This window comes from Nestor notabilis, unplaced genomic scaffold, assembly GCF_000696875.1.
Source record: "Nestor notabilis isolate BGI_N333 unplaced genomic scaffold, ASM69687v1 scaffold1390, whole genome shotgun sequence".
In the NCBI taxonomy this organism is placed as follows: Eukaryota; Metazoa; Chordata; class Aves; order Psittaciformes; family Psittacidae; genus Nestor; species Nestor notabilis.
This window is the reverse complement of record NW_009912304.1, coordinates 24,231-43,308: the sequence shown is the minus strand read 5'-3', so window position 1 is coordinate 43,308 and position 19,078 is coordinate 24,231. Positions and strand designations below refer to the sequence as shown.

General features: G+C 38.2%; 1 protein-coding gene across 1 annotated transcript in view; it reads right to left on the bottom strand.

The window, feature by feature from the left end:
* The window catches only part of LOC104409015 (syntaxin-binding protein 5-like), a gene marked incomplete at its 3' end in the record, with an annotated part of 77,735 nt that overhangs the window by 44,522 nt on the left and 14,135 nt on the right, over nucleotides 1-19,078 (bottom strand). Inside the window, exon 4 of the mRNA XM_010018786.1 lies at nucleotides 8,529-8,663. Within this exon, the coding sequence (XP_010017088.1) occupies nucleotides 8,529-8,663 (135 nt within the window). The remainder of the gene's footprint in view (nucleotides 1-8,528; nucleotides 8,664-19,078) is intronic.

The window sequence follows — 19,078 nt, the reverse complement described above, 5'->3', positions numbered from 1 at the left end:
CTTTCCCTAACCAGTACATTCCAACACTCTTGAAAGCCTGCACACTTTCCTCTGGCCTCTATTTTTTTGCCTGTAGAATGTTTTAAATATTTCAACTATTGGGTTATGCACTAAAACTGGGCCAAAGCAGAGTAGTAAAGACCTTGGCTGATATTTATCTCTGAGCTAAAGACAGTGAAAAATTACTCCAGGCCTTCTTAGAACTTCCAAACTACATTTATTCCAGGTCAAAGGTACAGAGAACTTCAGGTCACCTAAAGACCAGACAACCCTACCGTTTCACTTACGTTTTACTATTATTGCTAGCTGAATACACAAAGATAGCCACAATGTGGCAAACTCTATTCCTTAGTGAACCTTCTCCATCTTCAGCTTTGGCAAATCCTGTTTCCAGAGGTACCTGCAAGCATGTTACTTTTCCACATAAGATTTCCACGAGCAAGGTTTCTGCAAGAGCATTTTGCAACGTAACCCAGCACAGAAGTGAGATGAGCAGGAAAGCAGTGGACAGCCAGTTTATACAGTAATATTCTGTACAGACAGTCTTTAATGGTGCCAGCAGCAGCTACCCATTTGGCTTGAGACACAGCATTCAATCATTTTTGCAGAGATGCAGTTAGCAGGAGGTCTGGCTGTCATTCTTATCCAAGATAACTCACCAGAGGGGACCCTCTGGCTGAGCTTCTGTTTGTGAGTAACCTGTACTGGAGTCAAAAAATCATTTCCATACCACCAGACCTTGGAGCAGGCTGGGTAGATAGGGAGTTACAGGGACACGAGGTGTAAGATGAGGACACTTGCAAGCAAAACCCACACACATCTTGCACATCTGTCCTCAGAGAGTGAATATGACATCTTGGGACACTCTAGGCAGAACTTTGTTTCTGACATAGGTTCACATACCTGAACTGGTCAGAGTTGTTGATGGAAAGAATTAGGCCTGTTTGGGGTACACACTGCTTAGGGCATGACAGGCAAAGTAGGAAGGATAAGAGTAAGAGGGGAAACAAAACCAGGAAGAGAAGAGGCAGCATAATAAATTTTACTGTTTAGCCAGATGAGAACCACTGACAGATGACAGAAAAGGGAGCAGAGCCAAGTAAAGAGCAGGCACTACTAAACTGGCAACAGCCACAGTGGTGGAAGGAGCATGCTCAGGCTGACAAGGCATAATGATTTGGGCAGTTATCCCAGCCCATTAAACTACCCAGTATGCAGGCTGGGTTGCTTGGCCTTACTAGTATTAGTACTTCACCAGGAATACTGGCAAAATTGGGGCAAATGAAGAGAAAAGGGGAAAGCACATACTGTTTTTCTAAGGTAAAGGTCTATCCCATCTAGCCTGCTCTTCATATCTACCAATTTTAAAAGCTAAGAACAATTCAGACGAATCTGGGCAACCAGTTTTCTTTTTAAGATACGTATGTCATTGCTTACCAAAGAATGTATCCATTTATCTTTGGGTAGAATCCAACTCTTAAATGAGCTGTAGTCACTCTATATTACATTCAACTTTAGGCTAAACCTATTTTCATTATCACAAAATCAGTTGTTCCTCTGTAAATGATATAAAACTGTCTTTTACTACTGGTCTTATTTTTATCTTATACTCTTGCAGGGGCATAGCCTCAGATTTCCATGCTAAGACCTCAGGTGAAAGGGGTAACCTTCACTAGTACAATACATTTTCCCATCTCCTTCATTTCTCCCTTGAATCTATTGTAAATGATACAAGATGCTGGGTTTTATTACACTGTAATAAAATTTCTTGCTTGCTTTTCAGGATATTAGGCACTTTCTGTTTCTTTTAGGAGTATTATCTTCTTATTACTAGGTTTCTAGCTATTTCTTTAGTTTTGTTAAGTAAGAGCTTCATCTACGTTATCATATACATGCTAGAGCAGGTGGACATTTCCTGAAGGAACTACAACCTGTGGAAACCCCACACTGGAGCGGGTTTATCCTGGAAGACTCAGAAGGACCTGTGCTGTAGCAGGGGAAAAGTGTTAGGAAGAAGGAGCAACAGAGAGAAGCTGTAAGGGGCAGACCACAAGCCTCATTCCCCATCTCCCCGTACTCCTCATGGGGGTAGGAGGGAATAAAGTAGAAGAGTTGGGAATGAAGGAGTGAAGTTGAGCCTAGGAAAAATGGGGACAGAGGTAGGAGGGTGTTTTAGTTTTTCTTTCTCACCTTTGTACTCTATTTTAACCAGCAATAAATTAATTTTCTCTGAATTCAGTCTGTTTTGCCGATTGGCAGTAACAGGTAAGTGATCCTCCTGTCTTTATGGTGACCTTCTTTCCTTGTCCTGTTGAGGAGGGGGAGTGAGAAAGCAGCTGGGTGGGGGTCTTGCAACCAGCCAGTGTCCACCCACCACAAATACCTTGATCGCTTAACAGCTGACAGCTTTTATTATATATAGGTAAAAGGAAACAGAGTCTATTAAGTTTGGCAGACATAACATTAATTCTGTCGGGAAACGAGAAAGGATCGTCTTCAAAGAGCTGCATATCCTGAAAGTCATTTCAGATGTGTCATTGCAGATAAGATCACCTCCAGAGTTTCTGGGGTGATGACAACAGATGTTCCTGAAGCTTTTTGGACTTGTAGAGCCTTCTTCCTGGCAGTCGTCCTGCACTGCCTTTCCAGGGCTCCAAGAAATGTTGGTTTTTATACATACAAAATAAAGTATTTGCATCAAAACTAATTCCTTTTTGGACTAAACAACAAGGAATATTCAGGAGTGGTGGCACAAAGCTTTTGGTTTAGGACAGGACATCCCCCATCTTGGGAGAGATGTCTGGGAGAGGATATATTGATAAAAAATCATACCAGTTCAGAGGGAGCAAGGGAGAAAACTGTGTGTGAAAGGGCTGTAACTTTCTTAGTCCTACATGGTCTTTTGCTTGTTGCTCTCAGCCTGCCCTATGGCTGGATCTGGGAGAGACATGATAAATAACTGACAATACATCTATCTTGCTTCTCCTGAAAAGATTTTATCTCTTTGCTAGTGCAGGACTGTCTAAGAATGCAATGCTAGCCCTTTATGTCACATTAAGACCAGGAATAGTCTGTCAAAGACAGACCAGTGCCTTACTTCTTTAACCTCCTTATATCCTCAAGGAAAGTATATATAAAACAGAAAGAATACCAATATTTTTTTGGATCCCTAGAGAAGTGTTGCTTGTAAAAAGCGTGCCAGGCATTAGGCTTTACAGTCAGTTTCTTCTAAGGGTAGACACCATGACTGCACTAGAAGTAGGATTAAATGAAGCAATTTAGTTAACTATATTATATTGATAGTATTAGTTTAGTCTAATGAAACTCTATCAGAGCTACAGATACAGTAATTACTACTTTCATACAGAAAATTATACTGCATGTGGAAACGTCTACAAGCAAAAACATTTTGCCTCATGTAGTTTTAGCGCATATAAACTGTTCTGTTTCCCCTTATTACTGTTACAGTAGAGTAGTCCAGGAGAATGGAAAGTTGTATGCTGTCATTTTGGAACAGTCTACAAAGAAAGAAGAACACGGTTGAATTGCATTAAAAGCAAAAGCAGAGATCCAATAGCTCCTGGAAAGGACAGAAAGGTGCTGGGAAACCAACCACATTTGAAGCTATCATGAATAAAACACACTACTGTTGATGACAGACACTTGCGTACAGGTATTCCTTCAAGCTGTGTAAAAACTAGCTAGACCCTATCCCTCAAGAAAGGTGAAAATAAGGAAGAATCAGTAGGCAAAAATATGGCGTAAGTGAAAAGTTGAGCAGACAATTTTTTATTCCCAAATCCTAGCTGAGGTACAGCTCAGAATGAGAAAATAGAAGCTCTGAAGAGACATTAAAAGGATAAGACACAAAGCCAAGTCTATACACAGCAGAAATGATAAAAAAATGAAGGTCAAGTAAAAAAAAAACCAGCAATGATTCAGAGTAAAAAATTCCTGAAGCAGAAGCTACCTTGAACTGAGCAAGAAGAAAGTATGAGCTAATGATACAAAAGACTGCAAAATTTCATAGCTTTCATTGACCTTTAAGCCCACAAAGCCAGACTGAAATACAGAAAAATGGAACAAAAGGTTCCCATGGCAGCTACACAGAACTAGAAGTTTGTTGTGAAATTAGTGATACTTGAAGCTGTTTTACACTTCATCAGAAGTTATTCCTGACAGCAGCGGGTATTCATTCATTTGGTGCATGTTCATTTCTGGGAGATGAGAGAGCTGATTTGCTGTAATCCTTGACTTCTACTCAGAAGAACAGGATTGAGATGAAGAAACCATTCACAGTAAGACAGCAGTCTTCAAAGCACTAGTAAGGATGGAAGATTTTATGTAATTATTTTATTCTATGCCCTGGGTTCAGCTATAGCAGTCATTTTTTCTCCTTCTTAGTAGCTGGTGCAGTGCTGTGTTTTTGACTTTCAGTCTGGGAACAACGCTGATAACAACAATGTTTTTAGTTGTTGCTAAGTAATGTTTACTCCAACCAAGGACTTTCTCAGTCTCATGCTCTGCCAGGGAGGGGGGGAAGCCAGGAGGAAGCAGAGACAGGACACCTGACCCAAACTGGCCAAAGGGCTATTCCATACCACAGCACGTCATGCCCAGTATATCAACTGGGGGGAGTTACCCGGAAGGCCCAGATCGCTGCTCGTGTCGGGCTGGGTATCGGTCGGCGGGTGGTGAGCGGTTGTGTCCTCTCCCCTTGTTATTCCTCTTATCATTATTATTGGTAGCAGCAGTGGTTTGTATTATACCTTAGTTACTGGAGTGCTGTTATCTCAACCCGTGGGAGTTACATTCCTCTGATTCCCCTCCCCATCCCTCTGGGAGCGGGGAGATGAAGGAAGAGGGAGGGGGAGTGAGCGAGCGGCTGCGTGGTTCCAAGTTGCCGGCTGGGCTTAAACCATGACATTCTAAAACTAGAAAACTCATAAAGAAGTCTTCAGCAATGTTAGAGTTTGGACCCTGGAAAATGTGGAAAATACATAGATGGTGGATTCCTCCACCATTCTGGGAGTGTTTTATGCACTCTAAGAAACAGAGTGACTTATACACTGTCGTAAGTACTTCAAATACCAAGACAATCTTAAAGCAGGTAAAAGTAATGTATGACAAAATCGAATGAAATCAAGAGAAAACATCTTCCTTCTGAAAAAAAAGTAGCCTGCCCAGGTCCAGAAGCACTGTAATGATTTCAGAGCAGAATGAAAACCTGGTGGTAGAAAGTGACAGGAGGAGTTAGGAGAGAGGAAAAAAAAAACCCCAAACCCATCTATCTTAGTCATTGTTACAGACTTGGAGTTGACTGAATGTGACAGTCCTAAGAAAAGCATGTGCATAAGCAGATACTTTTGTAGTGCCGGTAGCCAGACATCTTCCACAGTTCTGCTTTCCACAAAGGTGCAGTGCACCACAGATTTTAAGACTGTCTTTTCATTGGTATAATCACAGTGAAGTTAAAAAGAATGGGTGTTCAACCACTGGAATCTGCATGCTTGTGAAGGGTGCTTGCAATGCATTTTTCACATTTTTGGAGTTCAGCAGATTCATATCAAGATCTTTCTTTTACTTCCCAACACCAGATGACCTTCCAAAATGTATGAGCCTGCAAGCTGAGAAAATTAATCTCACTGTAGTTGGAATAAATGGAAACATGCTGGCCTTACTGACTATTTTTGACTTCCAGACCTGTTTCCAAACATTTTTAAGGAAAAGAGAGAAACTGTTTGCTTATCAGAGAGTAGAAAACCAAACCGTATAATGAGCATCAAACATGGCTGGCAAAGGACTAGCTCTGCTACATGACAGAGAAATGACAGGTGAAAAGGTTTGGAGTCATTCTTCATTCTTAGCTGACAAGATGCTTCAGTGTGGTCTGAGGTAGTGACAGTGCCTGAGATGGCAGAAGTGGCTGTGACAAGATTGCTAGACAAAATGTTTCTAAAACTGCCCATATTCTAATGTTTTCTCTCAGCTCTGGACAAGGCCAGGTCCACTGAAACTTAGAGAGTGCACGTGATTTATAAAGGACACAGGTCCTTTATAACACAGGTATTCTGACCTCTTCAGGTTACTTTGGCTATAGTGTTTTAGCAATGTATATGGAAGCCCTCTTCAACCATGTTTTACTCACAAAATGAGCTGTAATTTGGCTTTACAGTGACTTCAATGTGGTAATATTCAGTTTAATATTCCAAAGTCAAAATATTCCAGGTTTATAAAAAATGAACCAGTTCAATCTCCTATCGGTTTTTACTGTAAAGCCTTGAAATCTTGGTGACAACTGAGTTAAAATCAAGTTATGACAATTCACTGAGATTTACTTAGAAGTAGGGGTGAGTGAGAGAAGAAAATGAGGAGGGATTTTGAAAGAAAGTCAAGTTGTGTTGGCAGACTTAGTCTGCAATTTTACAAGCTAGATGAGAGTTGCGCGAAAAGGGAAGAACTTGTTTGTGCAGATGACACACAAACCTGACACACCCAAAATTCTATTTTTATATCCTCCTTCTAAACTGAAGACTTCAATATAGCAGCAGAGCAATCACTTCTACAGATCTTTCTTTGCCAGTAAGTTTGACACAAATATGCTTGCACAAAAGGTAAACTCTCTCTCCTTCCAAGCTTCATAGAGAATAGTAACATCTTCAAATTAATCCCATATTCTGAAATGAGATAAACTATCTCTGAATGAAAAACAATGTTATGAGCACTATTACCATTGTTCATGCTAAGGCTGAAGGTGTTCCTGAAGTTTTATTTACATACTTTTCCCTATTTTCTTTTCTCTTTGAAAGTACCTAACATCAACCAGCCCTCTGAACAAAAAAAGCCCTGAAGAATCCAGTCACATAGCTGATCTTAATGCAAGGAGGTTGTTAGTAAGCAGCTCTTCTTTCCCACATACATTTCATTGAAGAGAGGCACTGTTCTATTCTGTTCTCATTAAAGAGGTTGTTGTGGCCACTAAAACCAAAAATTATCCAGAAGAATTTTGATAGAATTAGGAAGTGAAACTTGGTGGAAGGCTTCTACTTCATAAAAACCTTACAGGTTTATTTCCATGCACAATAAAAATATCCTAATATCTGGAGGAAAGAAAATTCCAAGTGCGCACAAAATGTTCTCAAAACCTCACAGACATTATCCACTCAATACAGTATATAAACGATTTTAAAATACAGGAATCAAAAAACCATTTAAGATGTCAACATCACCAAAACAGAGTGAGAAGGAGAAAATAATTGAGATACCTTTCACCTGAAGAACCCATCAAAGTGAAGATATTCATTCTGCTTTTGATAAAACCACATTTTCCATCAGTAATTTTTCAGCCAAACTCCCGAGCAAAGCCTTACAAAGGCAGCACAAACAAACATTCCAAAATGGAGAACTGGATAAAAGATTTCCTAGTAGACTGGATGCTGATTACCATTTGAAACCTTGGGTTTATCTCCTTTGAAGATGAAATTTGATTCTTATGATTGTGCAGATGAAGTTTGATGGGGGTAGAGAGGAGGAAAGAAAATGAGGCATGAGTTTTGTCAACCTGGGGGACACAGTGATTAGTGAAAGTCAGTCATAATACTGGGGGGGGAAAGGAGAGAATTTTGGAGAAAAAAGTCTGCTATCAATGTGATCTCAGCTTGGGGCAGAGAATTAGATCCACCACTGTAGGCTTGTGCTCCTATTCATGGATACTGTCTTGGTTCATTGAGCTTGGTGAGTTTCAGTTTACTACCAGAGCTTACAGGTACCTCACAACATGAAGAAGATGTCTCAGAAACTATATGAAATACTACAAGTTTGCCCACAGTAGTTCCTTTTGCTGGAACCTCACAGGGGAAAGAGCCCAGAACAAATGTTTTGTTTCTGCTGAGGCTTCTACTTGCAAGAAGCAGAGATTTATCCAGCTCAGATTTTTATGTCTCCCTCCTTCATATCCATGACACAGGCACCTGGGTTAGCCTGTCAGAGAACTGCCATTTAACAGACACTCAGTCACTTTCCTATGACTTCATCAGGTTTTGATGAACCTGATTTAACTTTGAAATTAGCCCTGTGTTGAGCAGGAGGCTTGGCCTAGAGACCTCCAGTCCAGTTTCACCCAAATGATTCTACATTTCTTTGAAGAAAAGTTCTCCATAGAGTTTTAGGGCCAATATATTCTATTATTCTCTTTATAGGATGTTTGGAGGAGACGGTGATCAAACTACCCTTACAAAAAACAGCAAAATCTGAATCTGTGAGATTAATGGATATGTGTATTTCATGGAACTTCACAGTAAGACAGATTGCCAATTCTTTTCTATAATATATAATTACATGGTCTTTATCACAAACCTGAATTCCTAATGTCCTGTAACAAAACAGTTAATACTGCATGTGCATCGTTAAAATAAAAGGCTTTCAAAAGATTTGTTAATATTTGTAAAAAAGAAATTATTCTTAAAAGCAGATCTTAAGACAGCTAGGAAAATGACTACAGACACAAATGCAAAAAAGTCGGCACTTACAGTTCTATTGCCTTGTTCCACATGATAACATATCCAGAAAGAATAAAGGACTCAATATTTACAATGTGTGTATTTCCCCTCTCTGTTCCAACATAAAGCCATTTACTCTGGAAAGGTAGATGGCAGTAAGTAATCCTGGAAAGCAGAAACAAAAGAAGTGACAAAATATTGTATTAACAATATTTTTTATCCATTTTGCAGATAAAATAATTGTTCTAGTCTATAACCTGGGAAAAGCCTGCCCAGCAGATGCAGTGTTCTGAGGAAATTGCAGGTTTTGGGCATCATCTCCAGAAAAAAGATAGAACAAAACATGAAACAAAACAGGGTCAATCCTGCCTACACAAAGGGCAGGAAAAAAAGCTCTATATCTTGAGAACTGAAGTAAGTCATGTTGTCTCCAAGAGCATGTTAATTCCACTATGATGGTATCCAACACTCAAGTTAGGCTTTCTTATTTCATTTTTCAGAACAAGCAGTTTTTGCAGTTCAACAAACAGAGGTTAATGGACATCAGCAGGATGTTTGTACAACAGAAGTGTAACACCACCATTCACACAAGAAAACGTTCAATTTATTTGCTATCTGGAAGAGTAGAGCACGAGATAAGAGCATTACCAAGTGCAGTTAAGTAATTTATCATAGACACACTGAATCCTAGACTCATATCATCTTACAGGGTGATGAACCAGTGCTGTATTAGCTCAGAAAGATATCATGACATTTTCTCATGAAAATACATGAAAGTTTTCACAGATGATGAAGAGGTAGGTTCAGATTTGTTTGATGTTCTAGTCGTTATACAGATATTTCATACATTCATGCAGGTATTTTGCTTGGTATGCCATACGTTATGATATTTATCATTCAGTTCCCCAAGCAATCTATTTGTAGCTTTTCTATACAAAACTGATTTATCCTCAACATCTTTCTCCCCCACAAATGCATAAACATTATTTAAGAACATGATATTTCAATTTTTTTATTCTCATGGTACAGTGATCTTTCTGAATTAATGAGAAAGGAGTGAGAGGGATGCTGGCTATCTTCCAGTGATGTGGCCCTCTCAGTCACACAAAGTCCTCAAAGTAGAACATTTGTCACCCTTTGAATTAAAGGAATTGGTCACTATTTACATACATTTCACAAACTTTCTGTAATTGTTCCCTGGAAGGTACCCTCAACAAACAATAAGATTCCAAACAGATTTTACACAGGCTTTGGATAGTTCTGCAGTTTTCCAAGTATCTAATCATGTGTCAGAATATTTAACATTGAATTCATTCAAGGGAGAAATTATTACTTTTGCTGTATGTATCACACTGAATTGATCACAGCTGAAATGTACAGACATCACATCCTCATTTATGGGAATTTAAATATTACTGACTCATGGCTCCAGAATATGGTTTTACCCTTCACAGAAATCTTGTTCTGTTGATTAAAGTGAGACTTAAGTATCATATAGGCTTTGTTCTATCTATCCATACAGGGCTATGTTTTACCATTAGTTGTCTAATTTTGGCAATATTTCCAGTGCTCTTAGTGGAAAGAGAACCAAGTTTTCCCAAGAGAATTGCTTTGAGAATGGTACAGTTTAATATGCATAAATGAAATGCCTTCAACAGCAACTTAATACCTTTATTGTGGGTGCAGTCAGATTGACAAATGACTGACAGGAAGAAATGCAGAATGTATATGCTACCTACATATTCCTTGCTGGAGTTAAAGCAGTTAGCTTTATTGTTACGTTCTTCACAGATGCAAAGAACAAATTGCCCTTTGTAGCTTTGTAGTTTTATAAATGTGAAGCCAGTTTTCACACCTTGCCTCATCCTTCTCATTAAACTAAACAACTCAACTTCTACTTTCCTTCAGACACACCATTTGCTACACTTCTGCATTTCTGTTTCTTGCATTTCTGTACTAGCTTTGCTTTTTTTTCTTGCACTCCAAAGCAAATGCATGCTCTGTTAAGTCCCAAGCCATGTAAAAATTTCCCTGGTCCCTCAGATAAATCCTCTTAGCCTCTTCACACTAATGCTCATTCAGCACTTGTTTGTAGCTGTTAAATTACTGGAAGAGAAAATATTTGTGACTTTGAAAGTGTTGAAAATATATCTGTCTAGTGACTGACAAATAACTCATGAGTTATAAAGTGAACCCTAGTTGAATGCTGCTGTTCTGAATTCCTGCAGTTGTGTCACCAGATATAAGCAGTTTCAAGTGCACCGGGGACCATATTCATTTTCAGTCCCCTAATAAATCCATTCACAAGACAGTATGTGGTACTATGGAAAACTTGGTCTCCAAACTGTAGGACTGAATTCCACTCAAAATCACCTCAGACCCCATATAAGGCTGCTTTGGTCTGCTTGGTTTCCTTTTTTAAATTTACTTTGAAGTTAGGATCTCTAGCATGAACTGCCACAGCAACCATCAGACTAAATGGAAGTTTCATTTCCCACCTCCCGCATGTCCTCCTTTTGCCTGCCTTAGGTTTAAAATTTCAAGAATATAATGTTTCAAGAGCAAGGTCTTACAGTAAGAGCAAAATCAGACTAAAGTACTAGCTACTGGCCATCAGTTACTAGACTTATTTTCCTGCTGGCCTACCTGGAATGCCAGGCACCAGTAGGTAGTAAGTCTGGATACAGTCTGAAAGACCAGAAGAGAATTAGGTGTTGCTAAAGAATGAAGAAAATGACCATGAATTTTCCTGTTTTCTTAAGCTCAGCTGCTTCCTCTTAAGTAATTTCATTTTGTTCTGATAGATTCATGGGACAGCCATGAATATGCAGAAAGTATTCTGCATATTCCATCTCTCACAATGAAAACTACCCTATGAGTCTTCATTGTTTACTCAACCTGTTATGAGACATTATCAAATACCACCTTTTACAATATTTGAGCTTACAATGTCCCTTAAAGACAATATAGTTCTGTAACAAGGATTACTAGGCTTTTTAATATATGTTGTTAGGCTTCACCAAACAAAGCCATATGATTTTCATATTCTTAGAAAACCATGCATTGCTCTGAAGTATTCTTTTACATTATGTAAATTAAATGCAAGCTGCTTTATATATTATTGACTCTTCACTTTTACAGAAAATATTAACTTGACTTTAAGGCTTGAAAGCTTTGAAGCAAGACTCAGATTTTTAATGATCATCTTCCATTTCAGTAAGTACTGAAATTACATCACAATTTTTTCCAGAGAAAACAATGAAGTCTCATACTGTAGTTTTCATGGTGGATGAAATGTATCCCTCTATTAGTCATCTATCCCACAAGCAAATTAAGATGTCCTTTGATGCCTTTACAAAAGCCAGTCAATTAGCCAGAAAGAATGGCTATTTTTCTCTTTAATAAGGTAGGGTCTGTGGTGATTTTTGCCAGTATGAAGTGCTTCTGCCAAAATTTAATCAGATTGTCAATCTCATTGAGATAACATGGAACCCAACTAAATGGAGACCTGAGAATTTGCTTAACATGGAGCACTTACCAGAAAGACAGCCAGAAATGTGGATATTACACATTTTAGGAGCAAACCGAATATGAATGTCATTGACCATTATAAGAAATAGTAAAAAAACATGGACCGCAAGCAAAAAAGGTGTTCCTATGTTGCCAAAATAGTCTGGAATATTGTATCAGTTTTCCAATGTATTCAGAGTACAAAACAGGATATAAAATTTAATGTAAAATAAGCAATAGTTGATGAATAAAACATCTGAATCTGATTTTTTTTTTAAGCAAAGACTCTTCAGCAGAAGTCCTGAACTAATTTCTGAATTTATGCAAGCAATAAGAAAGAAAACAGAGTAACTTAAAGAGGCTTTGTCAAAAAATGGACCCTCATTTTCGAAAGGAACATATTCTGACCAGCAGATCTTGAAAATGTACCTTTCTCAGAAAATCACAGCGCTCTATGGTCTAACAGCTCTTACCAGAAAAACCTCACTGCATACAAGTAGAATACTACAATGTTATAATAACTTAGACTGCTGCATCTCTGAAACATTAGTAAAGATTCTCAAGTGGCTTGAAATCATGTTTATTCCACTAATCTTCTTGCTCTCAGAAAAAGAGAAGATAATTTTAAGAACTCTTCCTTCTGCCTCTGCTTTGTTTTTATTCCTTATCTATTTTTTGTATGAAGAATTTCCCTGGAACACTATTCCTGGTGGGGAGTGGGGACAGCTGTGGAAGCGGGTAGAAGAAATTGCATTTTTGTCCAAATGATGAACAGTTTTTCCAATTTAATTATTTAGTTGTTCACTCCTTGACATAAAAACTGCAGCCAAATTTATACTATGCTTTTTCTCCTTGTACAGATAATCTTAAATAAGGACAGCTGTAGAATATGCATAGCTCTTATTCCCAGCATTGACTGGCAGAAGGGTTCTGTTTATTTAAGTCCCTAAAAAAACACCATCAGTTTGAACTCCCGCTCAGAATCCTACCAAGATAAACTGTACCATCCACGCACTCAGAAAAGATGGGTATCTCAAAATTTACAGAAGAGGAAGATGAAACATGAAGGAGGGTGAACTTGGAACATGAGTGGGTGACAGGAAGCAAACCCAGTAGCTGCAAGGCATACCAGCCTTGGTCCTGGCCCAGGTGCCTTCTGTCAGTGAATAGTAAGTTACAGGCACTGTCTTACACTCGACGTACAGTGCATTGTCCCAGCATGGATGAGTTCAGCTGTTGAGAAAGTTAATCACCTTCTTAAGAAGGTTATGTATATCAGTAGTGTATCCTTTCATTAAAGTGATTACAGCTCCCCCCTCCCAGCTTAAGGAAATTCCTCCAACATCCTCTAATGTAGTCAGAAGTCTCCACTAATTTATGCTACTTACCTTAGCTGGTCATCACCACCAGCTGTTTTCCTGGCACTGTCACCTGATAGACTGTCCATCCTCCCCAGTACTAGCCAATGACTAGCTGACATTCTGTCAGGTCCCCTTTCAAAGCAGCTCTTTATAGAGAAGAATTTGTGGCCTGTGTAGCCCTCAATGAAAATTCACTACAGAGGAAAAACACTAGATAATCCCTTCCCCTCCTTGTTGACTTCTTCAGGATTTATTCTCCCCAGCAATGAAAATAACAGCTGCCAAGGGTGCCTCATTTCTCTGTATACAGTCCCCTTCTCCTTCCAGCAGCAAGCCCAAATTATTTCCACCCAACTTCCTTTATCCCTCACTAGCCCCTTAACTTTTTGGTATTTTTAAACAAAATTAATATGAAACGTCCTTACTGACAAAGAAGACCAGACTCATCTAATGCCCCTCCTTTTCCAGTGATTGAAAGCACACTGGCCTTTCTGAGGGAGCTTCTGGCTCCTGTATTCTCAGAAAGCATAAGATTGCTTTTCTGTCCATTAACAAGGAAATGTTGCAGCTGAGATTATTGCTTTGAGCCATGAAATGCACACAAGAAGATTTAGACAGATATTCAAGCAAAATAATTTGTAGCTGACCTGAAGCGTCTATACAGAAGCACAGGGTAAAGCTATAGACAATGAAGAAAAGGAGTTGTCTTCAGTAGATAAAGCAAACGTGTAAAGTATGAGCTATTTGGCCTTTGGAGGTATTTACTCTTCTCCCTGGACTCTCTATAAATTTGGAGCTCATCAGCTCTCTAAGACATGTAAGACATGTACAATAGCAGCAATCCAAGCTGTCTGACATCCATATCATGTGATGTGTTTACAGCAGACGGTTGTACAGTTCCTCAGATAGACGTGAGCTGGGTCTGTGCATAGTAATGATAACAGTGTTTCGCCCCCAGCATGGCCTGTTTGAGTGATTATATACCGGGAAGTCCTAGGAAGCAGAAATCCAAGATGAATTCCATGATTAAGATTTCCAGTGTTAAAGTTTAATTTAATTTACTTGAAGTTTATGTGCAGACTCTAGGGCTGACATCAGAGTACAGGAAGTATTTTAAATTACTAACTGGCAGGACTGAGAGTGAAATGAAGTATACAGCAGTTCAGTACATCTGGGCAGCTTTTCCTTTCAGGGTCTTGCTGATACAATATCACAACATGAAGTTTTCTCCTATTCAAATGAGTTTCTCCACATACCACACTAGATCATTAAAAACATTTACAGTAGCCCCATGCACACAGATCCCAGCAGATAGCAAATGAACTAAACAGGCCTTTGAGACTGACTCTTGTGGTCTACCTGGTTTTTAACAGTCCTGTTTAGTTCCAATTTATGTTAAGAAAACCCTTCTGTCTCACATATATTTTCTGCTAGCATCATTAGTCATGATAACAGCATAACAAAGGCATTGAAGTATTAAAGCCCATTGTTGTTTAGAGGTATCTGAACACAAGAGTAATATTAAGGTAAATTATATTCTCAAAATACTGCATGAACATTTCCATCTCTGGATTTTTTCCAGTTAAGCATTATACAGACTGCTCAAATATTCTTAGTTATTTTAAGACTACAGTGCATACACTACAATTAAAGTTTATGACAGGCCTGGGTAGGTGAAGAATATCTAATGAGGAGTATAATAACTAGAACTTAGTTCTATTTTTCCATCAGATTAGTCAGGAGCTGAATGTGACTGTTCTGTTTATAACTACTCAGTGAATCATCTTTAACAATAAATTCTAGTTTACAAATGAAAGTCACAAACTACAATTAAACGCTGTGAAACAAGTCATCATTTAGCTCATATGCTGCTGCGCTTTTTTCCTGGCTGAACTATCAATGCTTGCAAACAGAAGGACCACTTGAATACATTACTTAAGCTTAGTCCTCTTAAAGTAGTCTGTAGACATGTAAAGAAAGAGACAGTAAATGAATTGCTTTACATTAGGCAATTCAATACATGTTCCTTATGAAGGAACATGAATGAAATACAGAGTCAAAGCAGTGGCAACAGTTACTTTTCTAGTGCTACCCATCTGTTTGCAATATCCCCTTCAAGTTTGGTATCTCACATTCAGTTTTTGAACTGATTCATAGAACAGTTGTACTTGCCCTTATATTGCTATATTGCTCTAGCTACAAGTATTCATTACAACCATTATTTGTACAACAGTGGTAATTGTAATACAGGAAATACACATTTGTTGTTCCTCTCTTTTGCTTTAGACAGGCCATTAGTCTTCTTCAAATTAATCACTGCTTGAACTAGAAGAATTTACTAAGATACCTGTCTTGATTTAAATAACATCAATGGTGGAAGATTCCCTCCAAATGCTGAGGTACAACGAATCAGGATTCCATCTCTAAACTATAATATCAATATAAATATATCCAAAACAATGTATTCTTCTAGCTGTTTGTGAGCGGGCACACACGCCTCCCCAGTTCTATAAACTGTGCTTGGAAAAACTGGTAAGAAAATATTTTGACTTTCTAGGTTTGTTCTAGGCAAATAGGCTTGAATAGTGCTGCTCAATACTTTATATAGCTATTGGGTCGCGACAAAGCAAAAAAGCTTATGCAGCTATTCTCCTGCAAATTTCTTAGACATGTCACCTAGCTGGTACTACACTGCTGTTTTCAAAGTGCATAAGACACATACACTTTCCTGTTGCCTCTTAAATGAGGTTGTTCCTCTGTTTCTTCAAAAGCTGGAAGTTCCTGTGCAAAACTTCTGGACAGGTGAAGTAACCCTATAAGTCTAAAGTCAGGCCCATTCTTGATTTGTGACCTTACTGTTTTGGATGAATTTGCCATCACAAGTGTAATTAATATTTTACAACATTCCATAAATATTTGGTTTAAGATAGAAATGCTTATCTTAGCTACACAAAACTTTAGTGTTGCAACTACCGGAGCATTTATAATGGGTGTTAACATAAATTACAGTTAACTGAAACTTAAAAGAACAGGAAAAAGCATGTTCAAAAATGTATTAGATGAGTTACATTTTATTAGACTACTAAACCCAGAGAACTCCTTTGAATAAAGACTGAATTTATGTATTTAGATAAAACAGTATGAGGTCATCATGAGCATTTACGAGGACAGTCAAAGTATACAGCATGCAACAGGTTCTTTTATCTCTTATAGCTTTATCTCTTATAGCTAACTTCTTACAACTCCCTAGAAGATCATCCTGGCCTGTTCTACATGCCGTAACACATATAGCTACACTTCCTATAATACAAGATACAGGCATTGAAATTCACACCTTCTGTAACTCAATGCCTATCTATCTGCCTTGGCAGCAGCACTGCATCATGTTACCTGGCATTACTGCAGCTCCAGAACAACTTCAAAGTCACTCTTGAAATCCCAGTGTGCCAGTGGATGAGAACTTTTGTAGCCTGCACTACTAGTAATTTGTTTAATCTTCAGGATGACAGAAAATTATCTTCCTTCCTCTTAGACAAATGCACAGCAAAGAGACACCCCCTTTTGTCAAATCCATTTTATGGTTTTGACCGGAAATTCTTTGGGATGTCTTACATGTGGGAGCAGGATCACCGATGATGACGGTGGCATACTCTCCCTGGCTAGATCTTTAGTATTACACAATGGTACTGCAGTGGATTGAACAGATGTAACATTGCAGACTTGGATGCAAGAAAAAAAGACAAGAAAATTACATGGAATCTTGCTTCCTTAAATAGTAAAAGATGCTGGAAGAAACCAGCATGCGTTTCATTGGCTTCTTTCTGATCTTAACTCAAGGTCATCAGACAACAACGACGAGAATAAAAGTTCGACAGAATCAGTGAAGTGAGCAAATTAATGAAACAGGGTTGGCAATTAGACTCTTGTTTTCATCTTTAGGAGAAAGACAATGTACATGATGTTTCTCTTGTCTACTGGCTTGTGAAATCACCATCTCTTATTTGTAGTACTTCACTTGTTCTCCATTAATTTCTATGAAGGTTAAATAAAAATGGAGCTGTAATACCAAGCATGGTGACAGTGACGGGCAATACAGACCACAACAAGAGCCATTGAGTTTCTTCATAATAAAAGAAAGCCAAAAACCAAAGAATGGAAAAGGGAGATGATGTTCTCAAAAGAGAAAGTTTCTGATTCCTTTCTCTCATTGATTTTGTGGCAGTTGCATTAAAAACTAAAACAAAACAAAAAGCCACCTAAAGGCAGAATTTCTCACATCCTGAAGCTATAAATCAAAAATGCAGTTTTTGCTTCCCAATCCCATAGTTTTAAAGAAGTAAATTGGGACTTAGCTCAAAGGCGAAAGGTTGAAACTTGTCTTCTGCTAAGCAGCTTGACTTTACAGAGCTGTTAGAAAAGTAAACCAAAGATATGCTAGAATTTCATCCCCTGCTTGCTGCAACACACACAAATCTCTGTTTATCATGCATCCTTACTATAACAATGTGATTTTATAGAAATATGAACCATTTTATAATATAAAATCGTTTAAACCTTATTTTATATCAGTACTGATCAAGTTCTTTTGAATGACTACAATCAGGATAAAATTGAAATACTGAAATGCATTTTTACATGTGTCTACTTTTTCTACGTATACACACTTCTTATCAGCTTCAATCAATTAAAATCATGTAGACTTATTGGAGACCAGCTGTTCTCATTTGTTATGCTTCAGCAGACAGGGACTCTGTGATTAATGGTCCTTGTTTTGCTGCAATTTGTAGTCGCTCTTCTCTTCCTGCTCATGTACTGTTTAATGAGATAATCTCAACACTGACATTACTAGCTCTATTTCTGATTTACTGGAATAATGCCCAGGGTTTATTGTGACAGAAGGAAAAGTATCCTGCATCATTGCATTGGATTCTGCTTGAAGCTGACATATGCCTGGGCAGGAAAGGGGTGGTGTGGTTTCCAAGAACCAAATGACTTAGTGCAAGAGAATAGGTGCATGTTCTTCACTGCTTTAATATATGACTGGAAATCTAATGTAACAAAGGGCAAAGGATAGATCTGAACTGGACTATGAAAAATGTCTCCAAACTCATATATGAAAGCTTCAAAAAATAAACTCACTGATCTCCTGTAAATAACTCACAAGCTGAAAATTCTAACTGACAAGATAGACTGTTTACACTGTCTGAACCTGTTTCCATTTTAAAAGACAGCTTTTTTTGCTATTGTCTAATATGGTTATGTATGACATGAAGTATATGTTGCATTTTTGTATCACAATATTGGACTTCTCATTTGCTATGACTAAGGCTGCTAAACACAATTGTTCAATGTATGGCTGTGTTTATGTACATATTTTAAAGTTTGCTATCTAAACCTGGCTTTAGAGCAATCTGGCAACACAGCTGCTATGTGAAAACAACATAACATGTTACCCTGTGTTTTCTCAAAAGAAGATAAAGCTACTGACAAACATGCTTTATTTTCTACAAAGCATTAGAAACAGCAAGCAGACTGCTCAGCAGATGATCTAATGCTTTGCAGCATATAGCAGCATTAGGTCTACTGCTAAGAGCTGAAGGAGTTTTTTCTGAGGGAAGAAACCAGCACATAAGTTACTCAGGCAGACAATCAGAGGTGGCCAGGTGACATAAAAACTAAATCAATCAAACCATGCTTTTCTTCCCTATT